This window comes from Astyanax mexicanus, chromosome 2 (assembly GCF_023375975.1).
Source record: "Astyanax mexicanus isolate ESR-SI-001 chromosome 2, AstMex3_surface, whole genome shotgun sequence".
NCBI classification, from domain to species: Eukaryota; Metazoa; Chordata; class Actinopteri; order Characiformes; family Acestrorhamphidae; genus Astyanax; species Astyanax mexicanus.
In genome coordinates, this window is record NC_064409.1 from 75,062,366 (window position 1) to 75,088,163 (window position 25,798).

A 25,798-nucleotide genomic window follows, 5' to 3' on the forward strand; every position below is an offset into this window, starting at 1 on the left:
TCACTTGGATTTATTTGACTCCGCCTAACAGGAAGTCGGCCATTTTGGCAGGAAGTCGCAAAATAAAAAGTTTCCCGTGGTGTTTTGGGTGGGTTACGATGTTCGAAAACTCATAAAATTTCACAGGCCTATTGGGCATAGGCTGTACTTTGATGTAAAATTAGAATTTTTCATATTCATAATTTATCAGCTCTCTAGCGCCACCTATTTTATATGACATTTATAGAAAGCTCTTAGCCTCTTCTAAATTAGCAGACCCAATAATGCCTTTAAATGATTTCGAGAAATGTAAACATTTTTCTAATGTGGTGCTAAATGACTCTACAGCGCCCCCTATTTGGTTTAGGCTAATAAATTAGCGGTAGCTGTCTCAAATTTTCCCCAATGTTCAAAATTTTTGGTAGAAACATAGATATTACGATGCCACACATAATACCCATTGGCATGTATTAGCTCCGCCCAACAGGAAGTCGGCCATTTTGAAAAATGTTAAATTTTTAAACATTTTTCACATACTCATTCGAACTCCTCCTAGAGTCTTTGTCAGATTACAACTAAATGGTCTGTGGATAGTCTCCAGACATACGTGGTGCTAAATTGCGAAGGAATAGTCGATAGCTGAAACGATGACGTAATGGTGGGCAATTGATTTAATGGAGACACAACACTAAACCAAATAGAAACATTAGCATGGTCAGAATACAGCTGCTTGGAAATTCATGAAACTTGGCAAAAACATAAAAGACATCATTACACACATTTCCAGTGTTGATATGATTGACTCCGCCCAACAGGAAGTCGGCCATTTTGAAAAACGTGCATTTTACACACATTTTTTGCATACTTTGTCGAACTCCTCCTAGGGAATTTGTTGAATACTCTTGATATTTGTCAGCAATAAACTACTACCATCCGTGATGATAAATTGCGAAGGAATAGTCGATATCTTAAACGAGGACGAAATGGCGGACAGTTGAATTGCTGGAGATACCCCATTAAAATAGGAAGTAAATACATTCTGGTGTTGGTAGGTGTTTGAGGAGGTTAGACAGGTTGAAAACTCTCGAAACTTTACAGGCCTGCTTGATTTAAGCGGTCCTTTGATTAAAAATTGAAATTTCATAGATACATATTTCATTGGCTCTATAGCGCCACCTAGGTTTCAATGCATATTTGACATTACGGGAATGCTCAAAAACTCTTGAAAATTGTCAGATTCCATAAGATCTAAAAACACTTTACAAATATTGTGATAATTTTTTCATGTGTAGCTAGCGGACTCTATAGCGCCCCCTAATTCATTCGTTTAATAAATTAGCTGTGGATGTGTCACAATTTGTCTAATCTTCTCAAATTTTGGTAGGAGCGTAGATACTATGACTCTGCACATATTTGCAGTTAGTTTGTATTAGCTCCGCCCAACAGGAAGTCGGCCATATTGGATTTTGTAATTTTTTTACACTTTTTTTCACAAACTCATTTAAACTGCTCCTAAAGTCTTTGTCAGATTATCTCTAAATTAGCTGAGAATGAACATCAGACACAGTTGATGAAAATTGCCAAAGGAATAGTTGATCGCTAAAACGGTGACGTAATGGCGAGCAATTGATTGAATAGAGACGCAACACTAAACCAAAGTGAAACCGTGACACAGTCAGAACACAGATGATTAAAAATTCATGAAACTTGGCAAAAACACAAGAGACATCATTAGACACGTTTTCAGTATTGGTAGGACTGACTCCGCCCAACAGGAAGTCGGCCATTTTGAAATATCTGAATTTTGCATACATTTTTTGCGTATGTTGTCAAACTACTCCTAGAAATTTTGTTGAATTCTCTTGGTATTTGGTAAATATAAACATTGAACATATCTGATGATAAATTGTGAAGAAATAGTCGATATCTTAAACGAGGAGGGAATGGCGGACGGTTGAATGTTTGAGATGCCACATCAAAACTGGAGGTTGACACATACGTAATGCTAGGAGTTTTGAGGACGTTATAAGAGAGAAAAGCTCACAAACTTTGACTGGCCTGCTTATCTGAGGCTGTTGTTTGATCTAGAATTAGAATTTCAAATATATGTTTTAACAGCTCTATAGCGCCACCTGTATTTTAAATGGGTATTTATCTGAGGCTGTTGTTTGATCTAGAATTAGAATTTCAAATATATGTGTTTTAACAGCTCTATAGCGCCACCTGTATTTTAAATGGGTATTTCACATTTTTGGCAGGATAGAAAACTCTTGAAAATTACCACACTTAATAAGACCTCAAAATTACTTTCACCGGTTTCTCGGTTTGGCCCGGTACGATTTGCGCTGTTGTGCGAGGGCCCTACGTCCCCCTGTGACAGGGGGACAACTCGTTATTATTATTATTATTACGCTTCTTGATCATTTCGCTCATTTTTGAGGCATTTCTGATATGGGAAAACTCACGCATTTTGGCACAGGCCTCAAACTTGGTGAAAATGTAAAAGTTCCATAGAGCATTGACATGGGCGTGGTTCAGGAGCTCCATAGCGCCCCCAAACGTCGGCATTGGCCGGGATGAAGTTTGTCCAATGTGCACCAACTTTGGTACACTCATTGACCTCTTCATAAACAACAAGAATCACTAGGTTTTATTTGACTCCGCCCAACAGGAAGTCGGCCATTTTGACAGGAAGTTGCAAAATAAAAAGTTTCCCGCTGGGTTTCGGAGTGGTTAGGATGTTTGAAAACTCCTAAAATTTTACAGAGCTATTTGGCTTAGGCCAAACTTTCACCGTAAATTAAAATTTTGTATATTCGTGTTTCATCAGCTCTCTAGCGCCACCTATTTCATATGACATTTTTGGAAAGTGCTCAGCCTCTTGATAATTGGCAGATTCAATAAGGCCTCGAAGTGACTTAGATATATATTGTCATTTTTGTCGCGTGTAGCTAGATGACTCTACAGCGCCCCCTATTTGGTTCGGCTAATAAATTAGCCGTGGCCTTCTCAAAAATTCTCAGATATTCTCGATTTTTGACAGAAACATAGACAATATGATTCTGCACATATTAGCAATCGGAATGCATTAGCTCCGCCCAACAGGAAGTCGGCCATTTTGGAATTTGTGGAATTTTTACATATTTTTCACAAACTCATTCGAACTCCTCCTAGAGTCTTTGTCAGATTACCTCTAAATTGTCAGTGGATAGTCCCCAGACATACATGGTGATAAATTGCAAAGGAATACTCGATAGCTGAAACGATGACGTAATGGCGGACAATTAATTTAATGGAGACGCAACACTAGACCAAAGTGAAACCATGACACGGTCAGAACACGGATGATTGAAAAATCATGAAACTTGGTAAAAACACAAGAGACATCATAAGACACGTTTTTAGTATTGGAATGATTGACTCCGCCCAACAGGAAGTCGGCCATTTTGAAATATGTGCATTTTACACACATTTTTTGCATACTTTGTCGAACTCCTCCTAGGGAATTTGTTGAATACTCTTGATATTTGTCAGCAAAAAACTACTACCATCCGTGATGATAAATTGCGAAGGAATAGTCGATATCTTAAACGAGGACGAAATGGCGGACAGTTGAACGGCTTGAGATGCCCCATTAAAACAGGAAGTGAATACATTCTGGTGTTAGTAGGTGTTTGAGGAGGTTAAAAAGGTTGAAAACTCTCGAAAATTTACAGGCCTGCTTGAATTAAGCAGTACTTTGATCTGAAATTAAAATTTCTTGTATGCGTATTTCATTGGCTCTATAGCGCCTCCTAGGTTTCAATGCATATTTGACATTACGGGAATGCTCAAAACCTCTTGAAAATTGACAGATTGCATAAGACCTAAAAACACTTTACAAATATTTTGACAAATTTTTCATGTATAGCTAGCAGACTCTACAGCGCCCCCTAATTCGTTCGTTTAATAAATTAGCTGTGGATGTGTCACAATTTGTCTAATCTTCTCAAATTTTGGTAGGAGCGTAGATACTATGACTCTGCACATATTTGCAATTGGTTTGTATTAGCTCCGCCCAACAGGAAGTCGGCCATATTGGATTTTGTAATTTTTTTACACTTTTTTTCACAAACTCATTTAAACTGCTCCTAAAGTCTTTGTCAGATTACCTCTAAATTAGCTGAGAATGAACATCAGACACAGTTGATGAAAATTGCCAAAGGAATAGTTGATCGCTAAAACGGTGACGTAATGGCGAGCAATTGATTGACTAGAGACGCAACACTAAACCAAAGTGAAACAATGACACGGTCAGAACACAGATGATTAAAAATTCATGAAACTTGGCAAAAACACAAGAGACATCATTAGACACGTTTTCAGTATTGGTAGGACTGACTCCGCCCAACAGGAAGTCGGCCATTTTGAAATATCTGAATTTTACATACATTTTTTGCGTATGTTGTCAAACTACTCCTAGAAATTTTGTTGAATTCTCTTGGTATTTGGTAAATATAAACATTGAACATATCTGATGATAAATTGTGAAGAAATAGTCGATATCTTAAACGAGGAGGGAATGGCGGACGGTTGAATGTTTGAGATGCCACATCAAAACTGGAGGTTGACACATAGGAAATGCTAGGAGTTTTGAGGACGTTATAAGAGAGAAAAGCTCACAAACTTTGACCGGCCTGCTTATCTGAGGCTGTTGTTTGATCTAGAATTAGAATTTCAAATATATGTGTTTTAACAGCTCTATAGCGCCACCTGTATTTTAAATGGGTATTTCACATTTTTGGCAGGATAGAAAACTCTTGAAAATTACCATTCTTAATAAGACCTCAAAATTACTTTCACCGGTTTCTCGGTTTGGCCCGGTACGATTTGCGCTGTTGTGCGAGGGCCCTACGTCCCCCTGTGACAGGGGGACAACTCGTTTTTTTTGTTTTTTGTGTTAGATTTGAGGGTGCTTGCTTTAGATTGTTTCAATTGTTTTAGTGTGTGAGATGATTTAGTATATGTTAGTTGGGGTTATTTTATATATATATATATATATATATATATATATATATATATATATATACAGCTCTTGGAAAAAATTAAGAGACCACTTTAGTTTCTGAATCAGATTTTGTGACTTTGCTATTTATAGGTTTATGTTTGAGTAAAAATGAACATTGCTGTTTTATTCTATAAATTACAGGCAACATTTCTCCCAAATTCCAAATAAAAATATTGTCATTTAGAGCATTAATTTGCAGACAATGAGAAATGGCTGAAATAACAAAAAAGATGGAGAGCTTTCAGACCTCAAATAATGCAAAGAAAACAAGCAAACAAGTTCATATTAATGAAGTTTTAAGAGCTCAGTATTTGTTTTTTAATGCATCTTGGCATGTTCTCCTCCACCAGTCTTACACACTGCTTTTGGATAACTTTATGCCTTTACTCCTGGTGCAGAAATTCAAGCAGTTCAGTTTGGTTTGATGGCTTGACATCATCCATCTTCCTCTTGATTATATATTTGGTAAAATTGAAGACACTCATTATTTTTAAATGGTCTCTTAATTTTTTCTAGATCTGTATATATGAATTAATTTGTCTTATAGGGTTTTAGTTTCTGCGGAAGGGATTTGTAGATTGTTTGGTTTGGGATTTATTTGGTTTAGCTCAGGCAGGGATTTAGTTTGAATTATATGTTTTTCTGATGGTAGGTAGAGTTTCTTTATTCTAATAAAGCTCTTAACATTTGTGTGTGGCATTCGTACTGTCATCCGTGTTGGACTAATTGCTGAATATATGACGTGACATATGAAGTTAACACCCACGCTGTCTGAGCATGTGATCGTAAATGTTAATGTTAAATGTGTGGCTTAGTTTACTGTCACTGTTCCACAGTAAAAGTCTTTTTTTGTAGTTATTTTTCTGATGTAAAGTCGGGCTTTTACTGTGGAATGTGGTGACGGCTGGTTTTAGAGACACAAGCTTCATCTGAATATTGAATATCTGTTGAAAAAGAAGATGCATATTTGCGCAGGAAGAAAATGGAAAATGCTAACCACTGGCTCTGAGGTAGCTTTCAGCAGCCTGAGTCAGTTAAGGAGAGAGAGGCGTTTTCTGGTGAGACGCGGCGCGAGTGTGTGATTTTGCTCTGTTTGAAGTGAAAGCTGTTTTGAGCCTGACAAGTCGGCTCATAAAATATTCAAAGAAGGATTTAAATACAACTCTCGAATTTTATTGGTTGAAATAGCTGGAGCCGAGCGCTGGCAGGGCCGGGCCGGGCCTGCTCTGCTCTGAACGCTGTTAGCTGTTGAGTGTGGAGCCAGACTTCCCGGTGCAGGATTAAAGACAAAAGCTCTTAACTCCCACTGAGAAACACACAGCGAACAATTAATCACAGCTCTATTAAGGAAACAGACTGCGCTCGTATTGCTCTGTTTGACAGCACTGTATCGAGAGTCAGCTCTCTCTCGAGGGAGTCATCCAGCCCACAACAATGGCCTCACTCTCAGTGTGAGACATTTCAGAGAGTGATGCATGTGGGGGTGTTATTGTAGGGCTTTTAAAAGTGATGTTTGATGGCATTATGTGACATTTTGTGTAGAGATGCTGTTATGGAAAACCCCTGAATTTCCATTGCCGTGAATCTGGCAGTGATGAATGGACCAATAGAAAATTTCCAAAATGATTAGACTAAAATATTTGTACATTGGCTTCCATTACAATTGAGGGTTTGCTTCTTCTTCAATAAATTGACCATTTTGGACAAAATGCACAAATCCAGATTTTACATCAGCAATAAACAGAATAAAGAATAAAAAAAAAACATTGCTGTTCCCTTAAATTATCTGCTAGTGCGCCAATCTCAGTCTCAGTTTATTTTCAGTTTTATTTTTGCAGAGAAAAGTAAATGTGCCACACTGTTAAGATACCAACGCGCCAAAGTCAGAGCTCATCTGGCTCTCGAAGGAAATGACGACTGGCACACTGAATGGTTTATTTCATGATTAATTAAGATAATCAGAACATGCCTTTTTGCGCAAGTATTTTCAAGCCACGCAAGGCATATTTTTGCACCCTCACGATACCAAAGACTCACTGACACACCCTAAATACAGCTGCTCAGTGTGCAATTGACCTGTTCACTATAGTTTGCAAAAATAGGGCCCTTAAGGCTTTTGCATGACAGTGAATAAAACTTCTTAACTCTCAATATAAGCCAATGCTAAAATGTTTCTGAGCATTTCTATTGCTACAGATGTGTAACAAGTGTGAAACATCTGGCCCGTGAGGTTGTTTGAACTATAATGAACTATAATGAAAAAATTTAATAAATTAAATAAAAGATTTCTCTGGTGAGCTTTAGTTTACATCCCTCCCCTGTCCCTCTCTCTCTCTGTCGATCTCGGTGTGACTTTAGTTTCCGCCCATTCTTGTTTTTTCGCCCGTTCTCGGGCTCACTATCTCCTTATAAGGCCTTTTTCCCTGGCCGTGTCCCAATTCACTAGCTGGGGCAGCGGTAGTGTATTGGGCCGCAACCCTGACACACGGGTTCGATCCTGTGTGAGGAGTGGTGTGTTTATTTATTTATTTTTTCCTTTCTTCTTGGGTTTACCTGCTTCATTTTACAAAATAGATTTCTTGCCATCAGCTGACGGAGCCCTGAGAGAGCACAATTGGTCTTGCTCTTTTTGGGTGGGTACAGTAAGGCAAGGCAAGGCAAGGCAAGTTTATTTATATAGCACCTTTCATACACAACGGTCATTCAAAGTGCTTTACAAATTAGAAAATACACAGAGAAATCAAATAAAAAAATAAAAATAAAAAAAAACATGTAAAAGATTAACAGTAAAAATGGAAATAAAAACTAAAATAAGAATAAAGCATGATTGATTAAAACATGATTAAAACAAAGAGAATTAAATTAAAAACATGTAAAAGAACAACAAGGAATTAATAAGAATAAAGCATGAATAAAACATAATATAAAAGTGCCGTTACAGAATAAAAGTGGGCGGAGCTGCAGTGTTTTAAGCTGAGCTAAAGGCCTGTTCAGACATGTAGGTTTTCAGTCTGGATTTAAACATGTTTAGTGTTGGAGCTCTTCTAATGCTCTCTGTTAACTGGTTCCATTTAAGAGCAGCGTAGATGGTGCTCTTTCCCCTCATCACTCCAAAGGGTGATGTCGATCAGCACAAAGCGCCTGTGAGCTAATGTATCAGAACACTCATAAGTTTTTCCACAGTTTAAAGGTTCTTCACACAAAACTGGTTCTTTTATGACATCACAAAAAAGCACGTAAAACACTGCAGAATTGTATATCAGCATTAGGTGTCATGTATGGTTGGAAACCTGTTCTAGCTGTTTTAGCTACAGCAGCTTGTCTTACTAAGTCTAAGTGTCTCTAACAAGGAAAAACAAACTATAATGTAAATATTTATTATGCATAAATATACAGTAGGCATTGTTGATTACAGTGCCTGTACAGTGTATATCAACACAATACTGTGCCATTTGCCTGTTGTAACTCTTCAAAATAAACTTATCTTTTCATCTCTTTTCAACTCTGAATCTAATAACACATATATTTAACTATTCAAAACATGTGCTGGTCAAACTCAGGCAGCTTTATCTTTACAAAACTCATGTGACACAAAAAATGTGACATTTAAAAAGCATGTATAAAAGCAAGTCAACTAATTCCTATGATTTTTCTCTTCATTTTAAAGAAATGTTTTACTACAAGTTTAAATAATTGATATTTATGACAAAAAAAAATCACCCCTGTTACTGACACTCACTCCTGTTACTGACACTCACTCCTGTTACTGGCACTCACTCCTGTTACTGACACTCACTCCGGTTACTGGCACTCACTCCTGTTCCTGACACTCTTTCCTGTTACTGACAGTCCTGTTACTGGCACTCACTCCTGTTACTGACACTCACTCCTGTTACTGGCACTCACTCCTGTTACTGGCACTCACTCCTGTTACTGACACTCTTTCCTGTTACTGACACTCACTCCTGTTACTGGCACTCACTCCGGTTACTGACACTCACTCCTGTTACTGGCACTCACTCCTGTTACTGACACTCACTCCTGTTACTGACACTCACTCCTGTTACTGGCACTCACTCCTGTTACTGACACTCACTCCTGTTACTGACACTCACTCCGGTTACTGGCACTCACTCCTGTTACTGGCACTCACTCCTGTTTTGAAATTTTACCCTAGAATTAGCAAGAACATGAAAAATAGCAAAATGGTGGCTATGCTAATAGCATGAGGACACTGAGCACATTCTAGTGATTTTGGGTAACAGGACAGAGCGTTGAGATTGATCTCCTCAGTCATAGTTACAATAAGATCAAATTTACAGAAAAACAAATGAGGGAACTTCTAATGGTCTTCAGAAGAACCACTTCCTGTTGTAGATGTGACTGTTGTAGAATGTTCCAGATGTTTCAGATGATCAGGGTAATGTGTTATGGTAACAGGACTGAGTAAAACCCAGGGACACAACTAAAATGTGTATTTTAAAGTGTGAGAAAAATATTTTTTAAAGCATAGATGGGATTTGGAGTCTTACAACAATGCAAAAAAAATCTCTAAAAGATTTTAATAAGTATATTTTGTATGGTAAAGTTTATAGTTAGAGTGGAGACAAGTAACAAAAAGTATTTTTATTAACTTTTTAATTACGTATCTTACTTTTCCAATTAGGTCAATGTACATGACACTATGCTTAATAATAAAATGTATTTTAAAGTTATTTTGTGTGCACATATATACATGTAATTTCCTGAGGACAGAAATGGTACCGATTTGGCAAAATATGTCACATACTGAATATGAAAACTCTAATATAAATGACATCGTAACTACAGTGTAAAGAATTGTATAATAGGCATAGGGACAGGTAAGAATTTAATATAATTGTAATTCAATCAAAGAACTAAGCATTTAAATGTTATTTTGGAGGCGCATGTCCAGTATGATGTTAATGGGGCCAGACAACTGTCCAGCGTCACAGAGCAAGCATGCCACAGAGCGAGGCAGGGAATTTTCTCGGCAGTTGAGGAATGCTAAGGGAGGGACTGGAGACGCGTGCTAAAGGAAATACTTTGTGCAGCAAGGAATGGGAGCTCTAAACGGCCAGACAATAAAACCCCTTCCATTTTCAACAGAAAGATGCTTGTTTAACATCTCTCTTTGCCAGAGCTTCACAGTCACTTACATTCCCCTCATTCTTGTGGACCGTTAAAACAACAAGCTGGAAAAGCTTATCACCGTCCACTGAGGTGTGCATGAGTTTCAGATCATTGAAAAGGGTTTTTTTGGTTTATTTGTTTGTTTTTGGGGTTTAATTTACATAAAATAGTGCAGGGGTTTGCTGGAACTCTGAATTAACCGTTTCTAAGAGGGTCTCAGCAGATGATTATAAGCTGACCCTATGGTTCGCCATCAGCAGCCAGACTCAGAGAGAGCACAGTTAACCATAATGTCTCTGGGTGGGTAGATGGTGTTTTTTCCTCTAATCACTACTATTGTAGCTTATGTGTCCAACCTGGGTATCTGCCACTTTTCCACGGCCCAATCCCATTACACCTCTTGGCCCCTACCCCTTACCTGGGTGTCCCGATTCTTGTTAGGCTGGAGGGGTAGGTTATGGGGAAGGGATGGGGATTTTCAGATGCAAACCTTAAACCGAGGGGTTTGAGAATTACTGATAAGATAGCAGAACCAACATACAAAAGGAAACCCACAAATGTAAGTATTTTCCTTGTTAAAAGTAATGATTAACACTATATTACCATAATTTAATGTGTTGTTTCAATGTTTTATGGCCAAATTCTACATAACAAGCATAATAAAAGATCTCCAGTAGTTAGCCAGTAGCTAGCTGGCTAACTTTCCCATTCCACCTTAAATGTTGCAACACACAGCAGGGGCTGCAGCATTTAAGGTGGAATGGAAACAAAAAAATAAAAGCTAATCAAAGCTAATTTCAGCTCCCCATCACAGAGGACTTAAGTAATGGACAATAATAATTATTTTTCTGCACCATCTCCCCCCTTTCTGAAGATATACAATAAAATACACCCTAAAGTTAACTAGGTAACCAGCAGCAGCAGCTAGGTTACTGATGACGTATCGGGTGCTTGAAGGGTTGTCTCAATTCTTAGGGTTTAGGATTTCACCCGTTCCCCTTGTAACTCTGTTCCAAGGGAAAGGGTTACACTCTAAAACAAGGGGAAGGGGTAAGTGGTAGGGCCAAGGGGTGAAATGTGATTGGGCCCAGATCAAGTCATGAGTTTTTAGGCTCATCAATTCCAAGTAAAAAGTCTGTTTAGGCTCAAATCCAGGTCAAGTTACAGAGTTGACCTGGTTAACCTGACCAAGTTACAGAGGCTTGAGTCATCGTCAAGTCAAGACTTAAGTCAATGTGTGTGCATTTGCACATCTATGTCAGCAATGGGTGCAACTACATGTAAAATGGACTTGGTGATGGCTCCTAGACAACTACCTCAGGGTATTTGTGTATTAAAATTGTTTTTTAATAAGCTACATGTGGACTTTTAAAAGCTCTTAGTGCCACGTTTTAAAGGCCAGGGCCATCAGAATTCTACCAATAATGTGTGGAGCTACTCTGAGCTTGTCAATGGTGTAAAAATTGGGATTACATGAACAATGCTATGAACTTGCATTGTAAGCCTTTTGGGAGCATCGGCTAAAAGTGCTATATTTGGGAATTCTGGGGGAGAACAGAGGTGGGCTATTCAATAAAAGTTTGTACTCTTTAATATGTGTTACTACAACCCAGATCCATTTCACACTGGATTTCTCCTTCAAAATAACTAAATTCGTCAGAAGGAGTGTCCACAAACTTTTAGACATACAGCATATGCTGGAATGTAGCTGGAATGATGGCTAAGCAGCTTTTTATAAGCCAAAGAATAAGGGGGTGTTTTTAGATACCATATGAAGTGTGAACCAGAGTCTTATATTTCGTTTCCCACCTTCTTTAAATGTTGATACTCTTCCCAGGATGCTACACTGCTTTGTTCGCTTCGCACAAGTCAACAGAATAAAGTAACTTCCTCTAACTTTCCCACACCATGTCTATGATAAAAAAGACACTTTTTTTATCATTAAGTATTTTCGAGCCTTGAAATGTATCATGTATTATTTGATCCTGTATTATTTTGAGTTGAGCCATGAATGAGGTTTGAGTTGCAAGTCAAGTCTGTGATCTATTTGTTGTATATGTCTTAACTGTGAGTCATGTGCTCATCTCTGGTTGGGAGAAGTACAAGTGATCCTGGAAGTCCTAGTGATTAGTTTCGTCAAGTGACTACGAAACTAATTGGGGAGAAATTTTTTATTTGTTAAAATTGAAAACATCTGTATTCACAATGTGAAAAGACTACTTCTATAGCCTACATGTTTTAAAAGACAAAGACAGAGCCAGTTAGACAATTGGAAAGTCAGTGGATGACTTTGCTGCTAATGTATCGAGTGGTTTGAATCTGTTCAGTGGAGCTAACATTAAATTACCGTTTGAAATGTTTAATACAAAGAGACAACTGCACTGGGCCCTCGCTATTAGGAGATCCCATATGGCTAACATTCAGGCAAATCCCAAACTCTCATGACAGTAACGAGGGGGTAATGAAAATAAAGACAGAGTAGGAGTCGCCAGGCTTCGTTTAGAGATGCTCTAATGCAAAACAGGGCCCGAGCTACAATATGTATCACCTCGGGCCTGCCGTGCTAGAATGCTGCTAATCAGAACCACATGCAGCAGGAAAGATTATATGGGTGTCAAAATAGTATATGCCTCACCAGGCTTGTGAATAGTTTGCGCTTGGTGGTTCACAGCGAGTCAGACATTTACGAGCTTTGTTGAGCAACACCTCACAATGCTCCTTGTTAACTGAGGGGGGGAACAGCACTAGCCTTGCATGTGGGTTAGACTGTGCGCAAGCAATGAAGTCACTGTATAGACATCAATTTTTTTGCCTGTATTTCTGGTCTGACCTTTTTTCTGCTGTCTTTTTTCTGTAATTGCAGACCTCAGCCGAAGTGCCAGTCTCTCAGAGAAGGAGCTGAAGGAAGCACGAACACGAAGTCAGATCATTGCTGCACAGCTGACCATTTCGTCCAACCCCAACTCCAGAGGCGTCCAGCTTTTTAATCGACGGAGACAGAGGGTGAATGCCTTCACATTAGTGAGTGTAGGAGGAGGAGGCAACAACGAGTCCAGGAATGAACCGTACTCTCCTGCTTCAAGCACATTGACATGGGACAGAGACCACTCGCCTGACAACCAGTTCAAAGACTCACAGAATCACAGACGCAGTCAAACGCAAGTCCTGCAGGGACGTGACATGGAAGCAGGGGAGGTAGAGCGTGAGCTGGCAGATGTGGAGGACAGTGCAGGAGACAGACACTTTCTCCCTGTAAATGAGAAGGATGAGGAGATACTTGAAGAAGCAAAGGATGAGGTTACCTCTCTTGGCGACAGTACCACTGCAGTTCTTGATCAAGATGAACGAGAGGAACTGGAATTAAAAGCAGAGGCTTTTAAAGACATGCCGAACGGCTGCCACAGCGCACAACCCAATGGAGATGCATCCAAGCCAATGGCAAAGCAGCCAACCATCGTGAACAGGACAGCTCGACCCTTTTTCTCTCCAGCCACGGTGACCATGGCTAGTTCTGGGAGTCCTGCTCCAGACATCCCTCCAGCACTCTCCTACTCAACTCCTCCACTTACCTCTAACCAGGTACCACTCAGCAGTGCATATTCTGACCCACAACCACCAACCCGTGTCGATCCACCTTTCCCAGTGTTATCCAGACCAGCGTTCTCCCCTCCACCTCCTGCACCTTCGTACCCAACCCCTCCGCTTCCCACCTACATGAGCCCACCTCAGTCTATCCATTCAAACCCACCACCCTCCACCATGTCTGTCACATCACCTCCTCCCACCCCCACCTACTACGCTCCCCCGACTGCACCTCGGCCATTGTTTGTCCCTCAGTTCTTGAGCGAGAGAAGGTCGCTGACTCCCATTCGTACGGGAATTCTGGATGAAGGCGTTGTGCGGAGGTCCACGCGCAAGTCCATGTTCACGTTTCAGGAGAAGCCCAAGTTAGCTCCAAACCCTGAGCTTCTGTCACTGGTCCAGGGGACAGATCAGATGAGAAGAGGGAGGGGACAACCAGAGCCACAACAGCCAGAAGAGGAGCTGCTTGCCCTTGGTGCAGAGGCCTCCAATTTCCTAGCCAAAGATGGGGGCGGAGTGGAGGAGGCCTTGGTGCCAGAGTGGGCCTCCACACTCAAAAGCTCAAGGACTCGCAGCAGGATGGAGCACAAGCCAGAGCAAGCCCTGACTGATGCATCTGGTAAGGGAGCAGAGCTTTTTGCCAAGCGTCAGACCAGGATGGAGAAGTATGTCCATGAACACAAAGCCGGTCCGAGGTCTCCTTCTCCGACTTCATCCCTGCCTCCTTCTTGGGTGTATCCATCAAACATGCCGGGTCGAGTCAAGGCTATCGTCAGCTCTTCCAATATCAGTGCAGAGATTACGAAATCTCTCAAAGTCAAGCAGGCCACGCAGAAGAAGAATGTTCCAGCAAAGATACAAGTATCTATTCCACCTCCAGTGCCAGAAACCCCAGCTTTGGAGAATGGCTGCAGCAGAGTGGAAATGGAACTGTCTAGGCACCAACCGTACCAGCTCAGTTCCTCCTTGTTCATCCTTAACCCAACCAAGGACCCCATGAGCACCCTTCCAAAAGCAGCACCACCACCAAAACCTGTACTGGCTGGATCCTCCTTCCCCAGACAGACCTCTCTCCCAGCAAGCCCCATCACCACCCAGTACAGTCCCTCAGCTGCCTACATATCTGCCCATTGCTTCTCACCCACCATGATGCCTCCAGGGTCCATGAGCAGTGGCCTCCAGTCAACTCCTGTGTCAGGTTTAGCGCCAGAACGTGTGGCTTCACCGAGGTCGGCTGCACAGGCACCCAAGCCAACCTTCTCTGCCAAGAAAGCTGGAATTGCCCCACAGGTGTGGAAGCCTTCCTACTTTTAGCCTACTTCTCTTCTTCTGTAAATTTTCCGCTGCTCTTGTTACTCATTCAGTGCACTCTACAGACCAAAGTGAAACACGTGACGAGGCCTAACACGGGACATACCGTGCTGTTTGTGCAATTATAGCAGACGAAACAAGCACATGCAGCAATGGGAGACAGTCCAGGAAAAAGAAGGCACTATAGATTATTTTCACACAGAGACAGTTTATTATTTTCTTCAGGCGTCCAGGATTCCTTTCGTCCCTGATTTAATGAAGAAATATGCTTGACTGTAGTAGTTTATTTTCCCACTTTTGCATGGGGAGGCAATAAACATCAGGTAGTCTTCTGAGAAACGGCAACTCCTCCATACTGCGCCGGCCACCAGAGGGCTATTTTGAGTCTCGTGGCCTGCAGCTCCCACTAAATATGTGTCTTATTTTTGGACAAGTCACTAAATGAAGCCGTATTAATTTAGTGCAACTCGTATTTTGAAGATGCTTTAGTTCTGCTTAGGCCAAAAACCTTTCTGGTGGGTCTTTAGGTTGAGCTTGAGTCTGCTCTGGTCTTCTAAAGCACTTTAGCAGATGTTGTCCCGGGCTTATGATCTATGATTTGTAATTTAATATGAGTAGAGAGACATGACAGAAGAAGTGAGGGAACTCCTTTACTGTCTCTCAGACGTACCAAATGCTTGTTTTTGATGCAAGAATGCAATATTTCCACATAATGAAAACATAATTGTCTTCCCATGCTTTAATGACATGACATGAGCAGGGAAGCCTGTGTGTGTTGGGTTTGTTTAGCATTTTTATTTCAGAGTAGATTTATTAGAGAATTAGACTCCACTGAAGACTTCCTTCTCTGAATGCTTTATGCTTCTTTCTTTTACTACTTTCTTTTCTGATCTTCTGTTTTCTTCTTCATTAAAACACAACAACACAACACAACTCTGTCCTTTGGCCTCTTTATTCTTTCCTCGCTGCTTTAACACCTCTATGCTACTTTTTCTTTCCTGCTTACCTACAGTATGTTTTCATTTCATTTCCTTTTTTTATTGTACATTCTTTATTGTACATGACCTACAGGACCTTTTATAACATCCTATTCTAAACCCAAGGCATTAACATATAGAGACAGTTACCCTTTTTTGTCTTTCTAACAGCAGATTTGGGCAAAAGTATTAGGACACCTACACATAACACCTACCAGAGCTTTTATGACATTCTATTTAAAACCCATAGGCACCAATAATTAATCAACAGCAGATACAAAAAAAAACATTTTTTGGGAAATTACTATGGGTGTGACGGGACACTTATCTCATGAGACGAGACAAGACATGATACTGGGTTTATGAGAACGAGACGAGATTTTTAAATATTTTAAAGAAAAAAATAATTTTATAAAATTACATAACGCAAACTTCAAAACACTGGTTTCTCCCACAAATTAAGTCTATAAAAAATAGAAACAATATAAATAAAAAATAAAAATAAAACTTTTACCTAAACTAAAACCTATATAGTGCAAACCACAACCAGTCATATTAAGCCTATGGTTCCTGTTACATTTGGTTCGTGTCTTGTCGGTCACTCTGTTACCATTAATATTGGTAACAGAAACATACTGAAACATTGATTTTAAAATCACTACTGAAACATAGCTGAGAACTCCAGTGTTTTGATCCTGCACCACAGGGCCCGAACCCCTACTTTCAGCCAGGCTGACCCCTGGCCTCCCTCTCACATGGTATAAATGTTCTCTGGAAGCATTTATTATTCTGGCAAGCCAAAATGCAGCTAGACATTAGACTTATAGTAGCGGGAGCATCTTTTATGCTAATGCCCAAATTTTCCTCTTTTGCTGAGAGCTGCTCTGCCTGCTCAGCCACCGCCCTTGCCGCCATTGCTACTGTGTTGCCAGACATTACACCAGTTTAATCAGTTGGTCAGTCTTTAAACAACTGATAACATGAACTTTTGCTCGGCTGGAATGAAAACCTAAAGCCACACTGGCCCTTTTATAAATACGACTGAAGAACAATGCTTTAAGATGACCCATTCACTAAAGGCAGAGAAAATGGTCATTCACCTTTAGCTATGGGCCTAAATAAACCCTTGATTGTAATGACTAAGAGATCACAATACCTTTGTCCACAGATTGTAATTTAACATAGTAATGAGCCTAAAAAAGCAGTTAATTAACATTTCAAGTGGGTGAAACATTTGCCTTATTTGCCTTATTGTATACTCCTACACTGTAAACCCATACGTTGTTTTAACTCAAATTATTTAAGTCTGTTTTACATAAAATTGGATATTTCTAAACAATACTCAACTATTTTGAGTTAGTTGAACATTTGTGGGCACATATACTGTACTATTCAAACTGAGATCTTTGAGTTGAACCAACTTACAATAACTGAGTTTAGTCTGTTTCCATTATCAGCTTCTTTTCCATTGGCTTCTTTCACAATCTATTTGCATACTGGGTGTGTCCAACAGTTTCTGACTAACACTCACCATCAGTGTGTAGTGATTCCCCCTGGGATACCTTAGAAATAAATCAACTTCCCCTTTAGTTGTAATAAGTTGATGTTTTAATTTATGCTGACTCAAATTTTCATTCCCTATTACTTAAAAAAACTGAGCAAACCAGCTGCCTTAAAATGTTAAGTAAACTCAACTTATCCGGTCTTACAGTATAACAAAAATAAATAAAAAAGTTAAATCAACTTCCTCTTTAGTTGTAATAACTTGATGTTCTAATTTGAGTTTCCACATTCCCCATTACTTACCCTTTTTTTAAGGCAACTGGTTTCCTCAAATGTTTTAAGTAAATTCAACTTATTTCAGTAATGCTGAATTAAAATACTCTTAAAATACTTTTAAGACACTTAGAAAGAGTTAGCAAGACAAGGCGCATTAGACTATTACAGACTCCAAGAAAAGTACAAGGATTTTAAAATCAATACTGAAACATAGCTGAGAACTCCAGTGTTTTGATCCTGCACCACAGGGCCCGAACCCCTGCTTTCAGCCAGGCTGACCCCTGGCCTCCCTCTCACATGGTATAAATGTTCTCTGGAAGTGAAAACCTACCCAGCAGGCTCAGCAGAGTAAACGCATATCTCAGCAAAGGTTAGTGCCGTTGGCTTGCATGCTGGTAACCTGAACAGGGCACGAAGGCTCACTATGCTGAAAAAAAAAGAGAACGCTGGAGATTAAATAGAGCTTGCTATATTTACTTGGAACACTCCAAAATACTGCTTGCAGCTTTGTAGACTTTGTAGATGCTTTTTTAACATAGAATAGTTCTTGTGGATGCGTTTGGCGTTTGGGGTTTGGTGTTTATTGGTTTCCTGATCCTGTTGAAACATATTCGGTCACAGTAGCTGGTTGGCATGAGCACAAAGAGCTTCATTTGGCCTATTTGTATGAGCTGAGGCATGTTTTCTGGACACAGATTAAGCTTGGCCTAATCTAAATCACATGCTTAATGAGTATATTCAGTTGGATCATCATTTTTTAAGGCTTGGAAAAGGGTTGTCAAAGCCTGTCCTGAAGAGGCATTGCCCAGTTCTAACTGGATTAAAATCTTCATGACTTAAATTAGGCATCCTAGATAACTAAAAGAGACATTATGTGACTTGCTGTTGCCTTCAGCGATTTCTTATTACCTCTTGGATTAACATGCATCTGGAAAATGATTGCCTGTCCTTGCTGTGGGATAAGTAAGCAGTAATTTAAGCTTGTTACATAAGTGAGATTAATGTCTTTTTGTTCTGTCTGTCTTTAGGTTAAGGAAGAGTTACCAACTGCAGCTCCATCCAGCCGCTCAAGCACTCCAACGCCCTGGACGCCCAACCTTTCACGCCGCCTCAGCAGCCCTGAGGGCCCCTCGAGTCCAGTTTGGTCCCCCACCAGCCATCGCAGCACTTTGGTCACCTCCCCACCCCCTAGACCCATCCATAACCGAGTGACATCCTCCCCATCCCCTTCTTCATCATCCCCAAGACCCTTCTATGATCCGGTTACCTTCTCACCAACCCCAAAGTCAATCAAAAACCCCATCACCTCCCCTACAACCCCAAGAGCATTCCAAAACACCAACCCAGTCCCACCATTCTCCAGGCCTGTCAACAACCGCACTGCCACGTCTCCAGTGTCTCCACCCTGGGAGACAAGGTGCCAATCCCCCATCAGCCCCCAGGACACCAAGGCCAATCACCGCCTCCTGGCCAAGAACATCATCAATGCAGCCAAGCGGAAAAACAGCCCCTCACCTGGGGCTCTAAGTGGACACAGTCTTCCTATGTCACCTGTAAGCAGCAGCATCCTGCCCTTCGAACACAAACCTGTGAGTCCATTTCAGTCTCGCTCACTGGGGGCCCAGTCCCCAACCTTCACCAGCCCCCCGCCTACTCCTACAGGCATGGTGCGGTCCCCCCTGCGACTCTACAACACCCGGTCGCTCACCGATTCTGATGCCTCGCTGGAATCCGAGGATTCGGGTGTGCGTTCATCTGGGGTGCGCAGCTACAACACCTGCCCACGTGGCTGGACTGGGAGTCTGAGAGTGAAAAGAGGAGGAATGTCCGAAGACCTGTAGGATGAAAGGGCTATGGGAGATGACAAACTGATGCTGGATGACAAACTGATAAACTGACAAACTGGCCAAGACAGTGGACCAAATGTTGATGGACCACCTGCAATGGGCTTCAACTACCCTCTTGGAAATGTACCTGCCTAAAGAGTTAAAGTCCAATCCCAAACTTGCTATGCTACCTTGCTACCTTGGATGTTCCTCAGTTGCAATATCCTAAAGAATAGACTTGTGTACCTGGGATTAACCTTCTTGTCAAGTGACCAGGCAAAAGCAAACAAGACTTTAAGATGTTGACTGCTAAACATAGCTTCTTACCAAATGTGGGACCAAACTTTCATAGTCAAATATTGGTTGTACCAAGTGAACTAAAATACCTGGCATTCTTGTGATTTATGGGAACTTCAGTATTGTTTTGATATCAAGCCTCAAACTCATGTCATTATTCTACCAGTGCAATTAATTGTAATGCCTCAAGCATTTCACATTTAGGTTGAAGCTCAATGCAAGCAGAAAAGTTGATTGGCCTTATGGCCAATGAAGTATAGAACAAGTCTCAAACAGATACAAGCTCCTGTCAGTACTCAACCTATGCAGTTTAATGAAACATATTTTTTTCAAATTTGGGATGGACCTTAACTCTGCAGGAAGGTTGGATAACTTGATGGCCAATGGAGTATAGAACAAGCCTCTAACTGATGCAAGCTGTTGCGAGTACTCAACCTTTTTGGTTTTATGGAATGGATTTGTACGTTGTGTTTCAGATTTGGATTTGAACTCTACCCTGCCCAAAGGTCCAAAGGGCTGCTGGCCAATGGAATACAGAACTTGTCTGCAACTGATGCTACCTTTTTATGTCAATGGGACGGAATTGGAGCTAGGCATCAAGCAAGTCAACAAGCCCTTAGTATGGTTCAGCTTTGGGTTGGACCTCAACTCTGTAGGGAGGTTGAAAGGGTGGATGGCCAATTGAGTACAGAACATGGATTTGGAAGCTGGTCATCAGACAAGATTTGGGTTGAACCTCAACTCTGCAGGAAGGTTGAAAGGGTTGATGTCCAATTGAGCAGCGAATGGACTATAAACTAGAGACTCTTGGGCCGTTCTATTCCTGCTGTTTTAATTCCAAAGTGGCCTTTAATTTCAGAATGTAATGCTGGAGTTTGGGATTTGCTAACTGCCAGTGTTGAAGACTTGGGTTTATGAAGCAATAATGAAAATACTTTATCTTCTAATTCAGTGGCATTCAGTCCCAGTCATCAAGACACCAACTTCACCCCTTTGCTTTGTGTTTTACCAACTCGTACACATCTGATTTAGCTCTTGAAGGGATTGGTAATGGGCACTTTTGCACCTGAAGACATTTCTTCAATTCCTTTGCACCTTACTGTATACAGTCAGCATGCTCATGTGGTGTTCACACAGGCGAAACATGGGCTAAGTGGGTTCCCATGGACTTTGAATGGAAACCAAGTTGGGCTTCCTAATTTGGCCCCTATTGTTACAGTCAACCTTAATTCATGGACAAAAGTTTATGGTCTAAGTGTCTAAAGTTGGGCTTTTCTTACAAGCCCTACATAGGTATGTTACACGGGCAGTTATTTTGATAATCTATGCAGTACATGGACTGGAACAGTTCTTAACCAAAGACATTCCATTGCTTCTAGTGACCAAAGAAATAACCAACATGCAAGAACCTTCACAGCAGTGCTAGAAGGTCTTATTTTCTGTGTTGTCTCTTCTTGTATAATTCTAAAACAAGCTTTTTTTTTACATAGAGTTGCTTTGCAAAGATTTGAGAGTACAAGAACGTAGTTTGTGGATGAAGTTTTGGGTCTGACACAAACCAAATGTGGAAGGAATCTATTGGTACATAATGGATGATTGTCGTTTTTGAAAGTTTAATAGGATAATAATAACGATGACAGTTGACAGTTGACAGTTCACTTTGGATGTCATGAATGTTGTATATGAGTTACAGTATGTACAAAGTTGATGTGAGCTGGTGTTTAAACAAGGGATTATGGCACTATGCTTTTCTTTTTTCGAGTGCAAACCATATGGACAATGCTGGTGACTTGCAATTTAACCGAAAACTCTGCAATATACTGTTTACATGCCTATGTGTCTGTATATACTGATGATTTTACCATTCACAATGCTTAAAATATGCAAAAAATACAAGGTAAAGCATTATCGGGAGAATATAGAACTGAGTCTAGAGGCTTGCATACTGAATTACGTCATGTAAACTGTAGAAATAAAAAAAACAAAACATAATGGACTACATTGCTAGAGCCTGTAATTCACTTTGCCTAGCATATTACGGCTAAATAATGCACTTCATTCACATAATGTTAAAGTTAAGATGAGGGGGGAAACCAGTTTTAATGGAAGTCAGACATTTGGGATAAGAACTTTTGGGAGGTTAGAGACCTGTAGAAGCATTGAGCAAAATAAGCCTCGGGTTTGGAAGATATTAACCAACTTGCTAGTGGAATATTGGTATTAATATTAATATTTTATATTAATTTACAAGGCCAATTACCTTATCATCATTAGGACTCCCCCTATAATGCCACAAAACCAGGAGGGTGAAGACTAGCACATGCCTCCTCTGATACATGTAAAGTCAGACTCCGCCTCTTTTTGAACTGCTGCTGATGCAGCATTACTGAATAGCATCACAGTGTGCTCGGAGGAAAGCGCAGCGACTCGGTTCTGATACATCAGCTCACAGATGCAGCCTTGTGCTGATCCACATCACCCTTTGGAGTGATGTAGGGATAGAGCGCCATCTACCCATCTAGAGAGAGAGCAAGACCAGTTGTGCTCTCTCAGGGCTCCGGCAGCTGATGGCAAGCTGCATGACCGGGATTCGGACCAGGGATCTCCCGATCATAGTGGCAGCGCTTAACCTCTCAGACCACTCGGAGCCTGGTATTAATATTAATATTAATATTAAATAAGTAAAATCGTACCTGTTAAGGTTGTTATAACCAAGTTGGTTGAGAATAAACAGATTAAACAGAAACAAATTATCATTGCTATTAGACCTTCATCTTATGCTTTACACATAGTACCAAAACTTTAACTAGCTAGTTAGTTAGTTATCTAAAACTGGGGCTTCAAAATACTTCAGCTAAATTTAAAAGACCAGAATGAACACTGTGGGAAACAATTAGCACTAGCCTTTATTAGCAATTTGCATTATTACCATTTCTGAATGAGTGGAGGCAAAAAGCTGTATGTTAGGACACAAATGGTCAGGCCAACTATGACAAACACTAAGTGTATGTGAGGGTATTTTCTTTTATTTGTAACTTCACTTTTTGCACTTTTTGTACTCGACAGCATGCATGCAACTCAGCTGGTGTACTCCTCACAGAACAGACTGGATTCTTTTAGTGGGTTCTCTCTAAATCACAGATAATGTAATATAATTATATAATAAGCAGTCATAACTAAGAACTAAACATTCCTCACATCATATGTCCTGCATTTTAAGAGGAACATTCACTGACATGCCTGAAAAGTCATGGGCTGGGAGTATGTAAATTGATCATGTTGTGAAGTATTATCTAATTAGTGTAAAAGATCCTCCTCCGATTTTCTATATTTCTGTTTATAAATAATGGTAAACCTACTGTTACAGTACCATATTTTTACACTATAAGGCACAACAAATGATTAGGTGCATTATACGACACTAATAAGGAACAGAGGTGTCTTAATGTTTTACTTTTAATTTAGCAGGACTCACCGCTAAGCTAAGTAAAGCTAAGCTAAGTAAGCAAAAATGTAATTCTTAAAAAAAAAAAAAAAAACATTTTCAAATGTTTCAAGCGCTGGATGTTAATCTACACAGATTTCTCTCCTGAAAAAAAAAATTGGCTGATTAAAGCACTTCCGTTCATTTGAAGTAAGCTTAGATTTCCAGATTTACACTAAGGCTAGGTGCAGCAACTTTAGCATTAGTGGCTAACTGATATACTTGGTTAATGGTGGTTAATGGCTAATGCTGCTTTAGCAGGGGTTAAATGCAACGGTTTTAGTTGTGCTTTATAGTGTGTAAAATACGGTAAATACACTAATTCCCAGTCTAAGCGTTTGTGTTCATACTACTGCATGATGGGCAGCACTGCAGAAAACCTGGCCATTCAATGCAGAAGGTATAACCTCACACATATGTCTCACAGCTCGGTGTTCCTCAGCTTCCACCATGGGACATGCCAAAAGTCTTGGGACACGACACTAGTTCCTATCCCATGAAATGTGGCATGTCAGTGTATGTTGGCATCCCAGGACCTCAGCACATGCAAAAGTGATTCTTCTCCTGCTCCTGGAGCCCCGACACTCTATATTGGTACATCAGCAGATTGTCCAGCACTTACTTGTCCACATGTCCTGACTGACAGGGACACCAGCTGCAGGGTGACTCGGCTCCCGAGGCTAGAATATCCTCCTTGGTCTGAGCGACGCTTTTCAGCCCTGTGTCAAAACCAGCACACCCCCTGCTATTCATCCCAACTTCTACAAGCACATTTTTACACTAAATATCACTTTTTTTTATTTTTATATCTTGGACTCAGTACCCCGCTCTCATACGTGCTGTAATTTATAAATAAACACAAATTAAACATTCACGTTGTGTGTTTTCTGTGTGAGTTATGATTAGTTATTAAAATTTTGCTTTAGTTACTGATTATTAAGAGTTATTATTAAAAGGTAATTTTTTTTTATTATGAAGTGAACCTAAGGTAACTGCCTGAGTTGCAAAAAAAAAAAAAAAACACAAGACAGCCTCAGTCACTGATAATGGATAAATACTGTACGTTTCAGATTCTGATTATGATCTATTTTACTGAATATTATTTATTACCAAATTATAGCTTATTATTACCAAAGTAATTTATTATTACTAAATACTAATAAATAGTACTTTTATTACGAAGACCTTAATTATTTCTATTACCATATTATTGCTTATTATTACCAATTATAACTAAGGTACTTTGTTTTGATCAACTGTCTTGAGTACTATTATTAATAAGTACTAATAAATAGTATTAATATTAAAAAAACTCAATTACTGATTACTATTTATTTATCTATATTACTTTCTGATTTTTGTCTATTACCAGATTATTGCTTATTAATTTCAAAATACTAAGTACTACTAATTATTATTGATCAACTAACTGTCTCGGGTACTATAATTACTAATTACTAACCATTAGTACTAATAATAAAACAGCCATAATTACTAATTATTGATTGATGTGATTTAAAAGCATATTATGTTGCTGATTATGATCTATGTTACTGACTGTTTTCTATAACCAGATTATTGCTTATTATTACCAAACTAAGCTAATTATTATAGATTAACTGTCTCAGGTTCTATTATTATATATTACATATTATTATAAGTACTAATAATTAGTACTAATATTAAGACAGCCTCAATTACTGATTATTGATTATTTAAGATATCCTATGTTACTGATTATGATTTATGTTACTTTCTATTACCAAATTATTGCTTATTATTACCAAACTACTATGTACTAAAGTACGTACTATTGAACTAACTTGTCTTGTCTTGTGTACTATTATTACTAATCATTAGTACTACTAATAAAACAGCCTTAATTACTGATTATTGATTATTTAAGACATCCTATATTACTTTTTAATTATTGTCTATTACCAGGTTATTGCTTATTATTACCAAACTACTAAATACTGAGGTACGTATTATTGATCAACTAACTCTTTCAAGGACTATTATTACTAAGTACAAATAAATAGTACTTATATTAAGATGGCCTCACTTACTGATTATTGATTATTTAAGACATCCTATGTTACTGATTATGATCTATAGTACTGACTATTGTCTATTATCAGATTATTGTTTATTAAAAAACTGCAGTATTTATTATGGATAATAAACTATGTACTATTATTACTAAGTACTAATTGTTATTACTAATATTAATACAGCATCAATTACTGATTATTGACTATTAAGGCTTCTGCAGTTTCCTATTGTTGATTACTAAAGCTGCCTGAGTATTGGTTATTACTGATTAGACATAACACTGCCTCAGTATGAACTGATTACTAAG

The 25,798-nt window shown here is 39.5% G+C and overlaps 1 protein-coding gene across 1 annotated transcript in view; it reads left to right on the forward strand.

Moving 5' to 3' along the window:
* The window catches only part of LOC103022920 (synaptopodin 2-like protein), a 66,582-nt gene extending 42,274 nt beyond the window's left edge, over nucleotides 1–24,308 (forward strand). The window contains exons 3-4 of the mRNA XM_049475252.1: nucleotides 13,044–15,052; nucleotides 18,858–24,308. Of these exons, the coding sequence (XP_049331209.1) occupies nucleotides 13,044–15,052; nucleotides 18,858–19,670 (2,822 nt within the window). The 3' untranslated portion in view covers nucleotides 19,671–24,308. The remainder of the gene's footprint in view (nucleotides 1–13,043; nucleotides 15,053–18,857) is intronic.
* The last annotated feature ends 1,490 nt before the right edge of the window (nucleotides 24,309–25,798 follow it).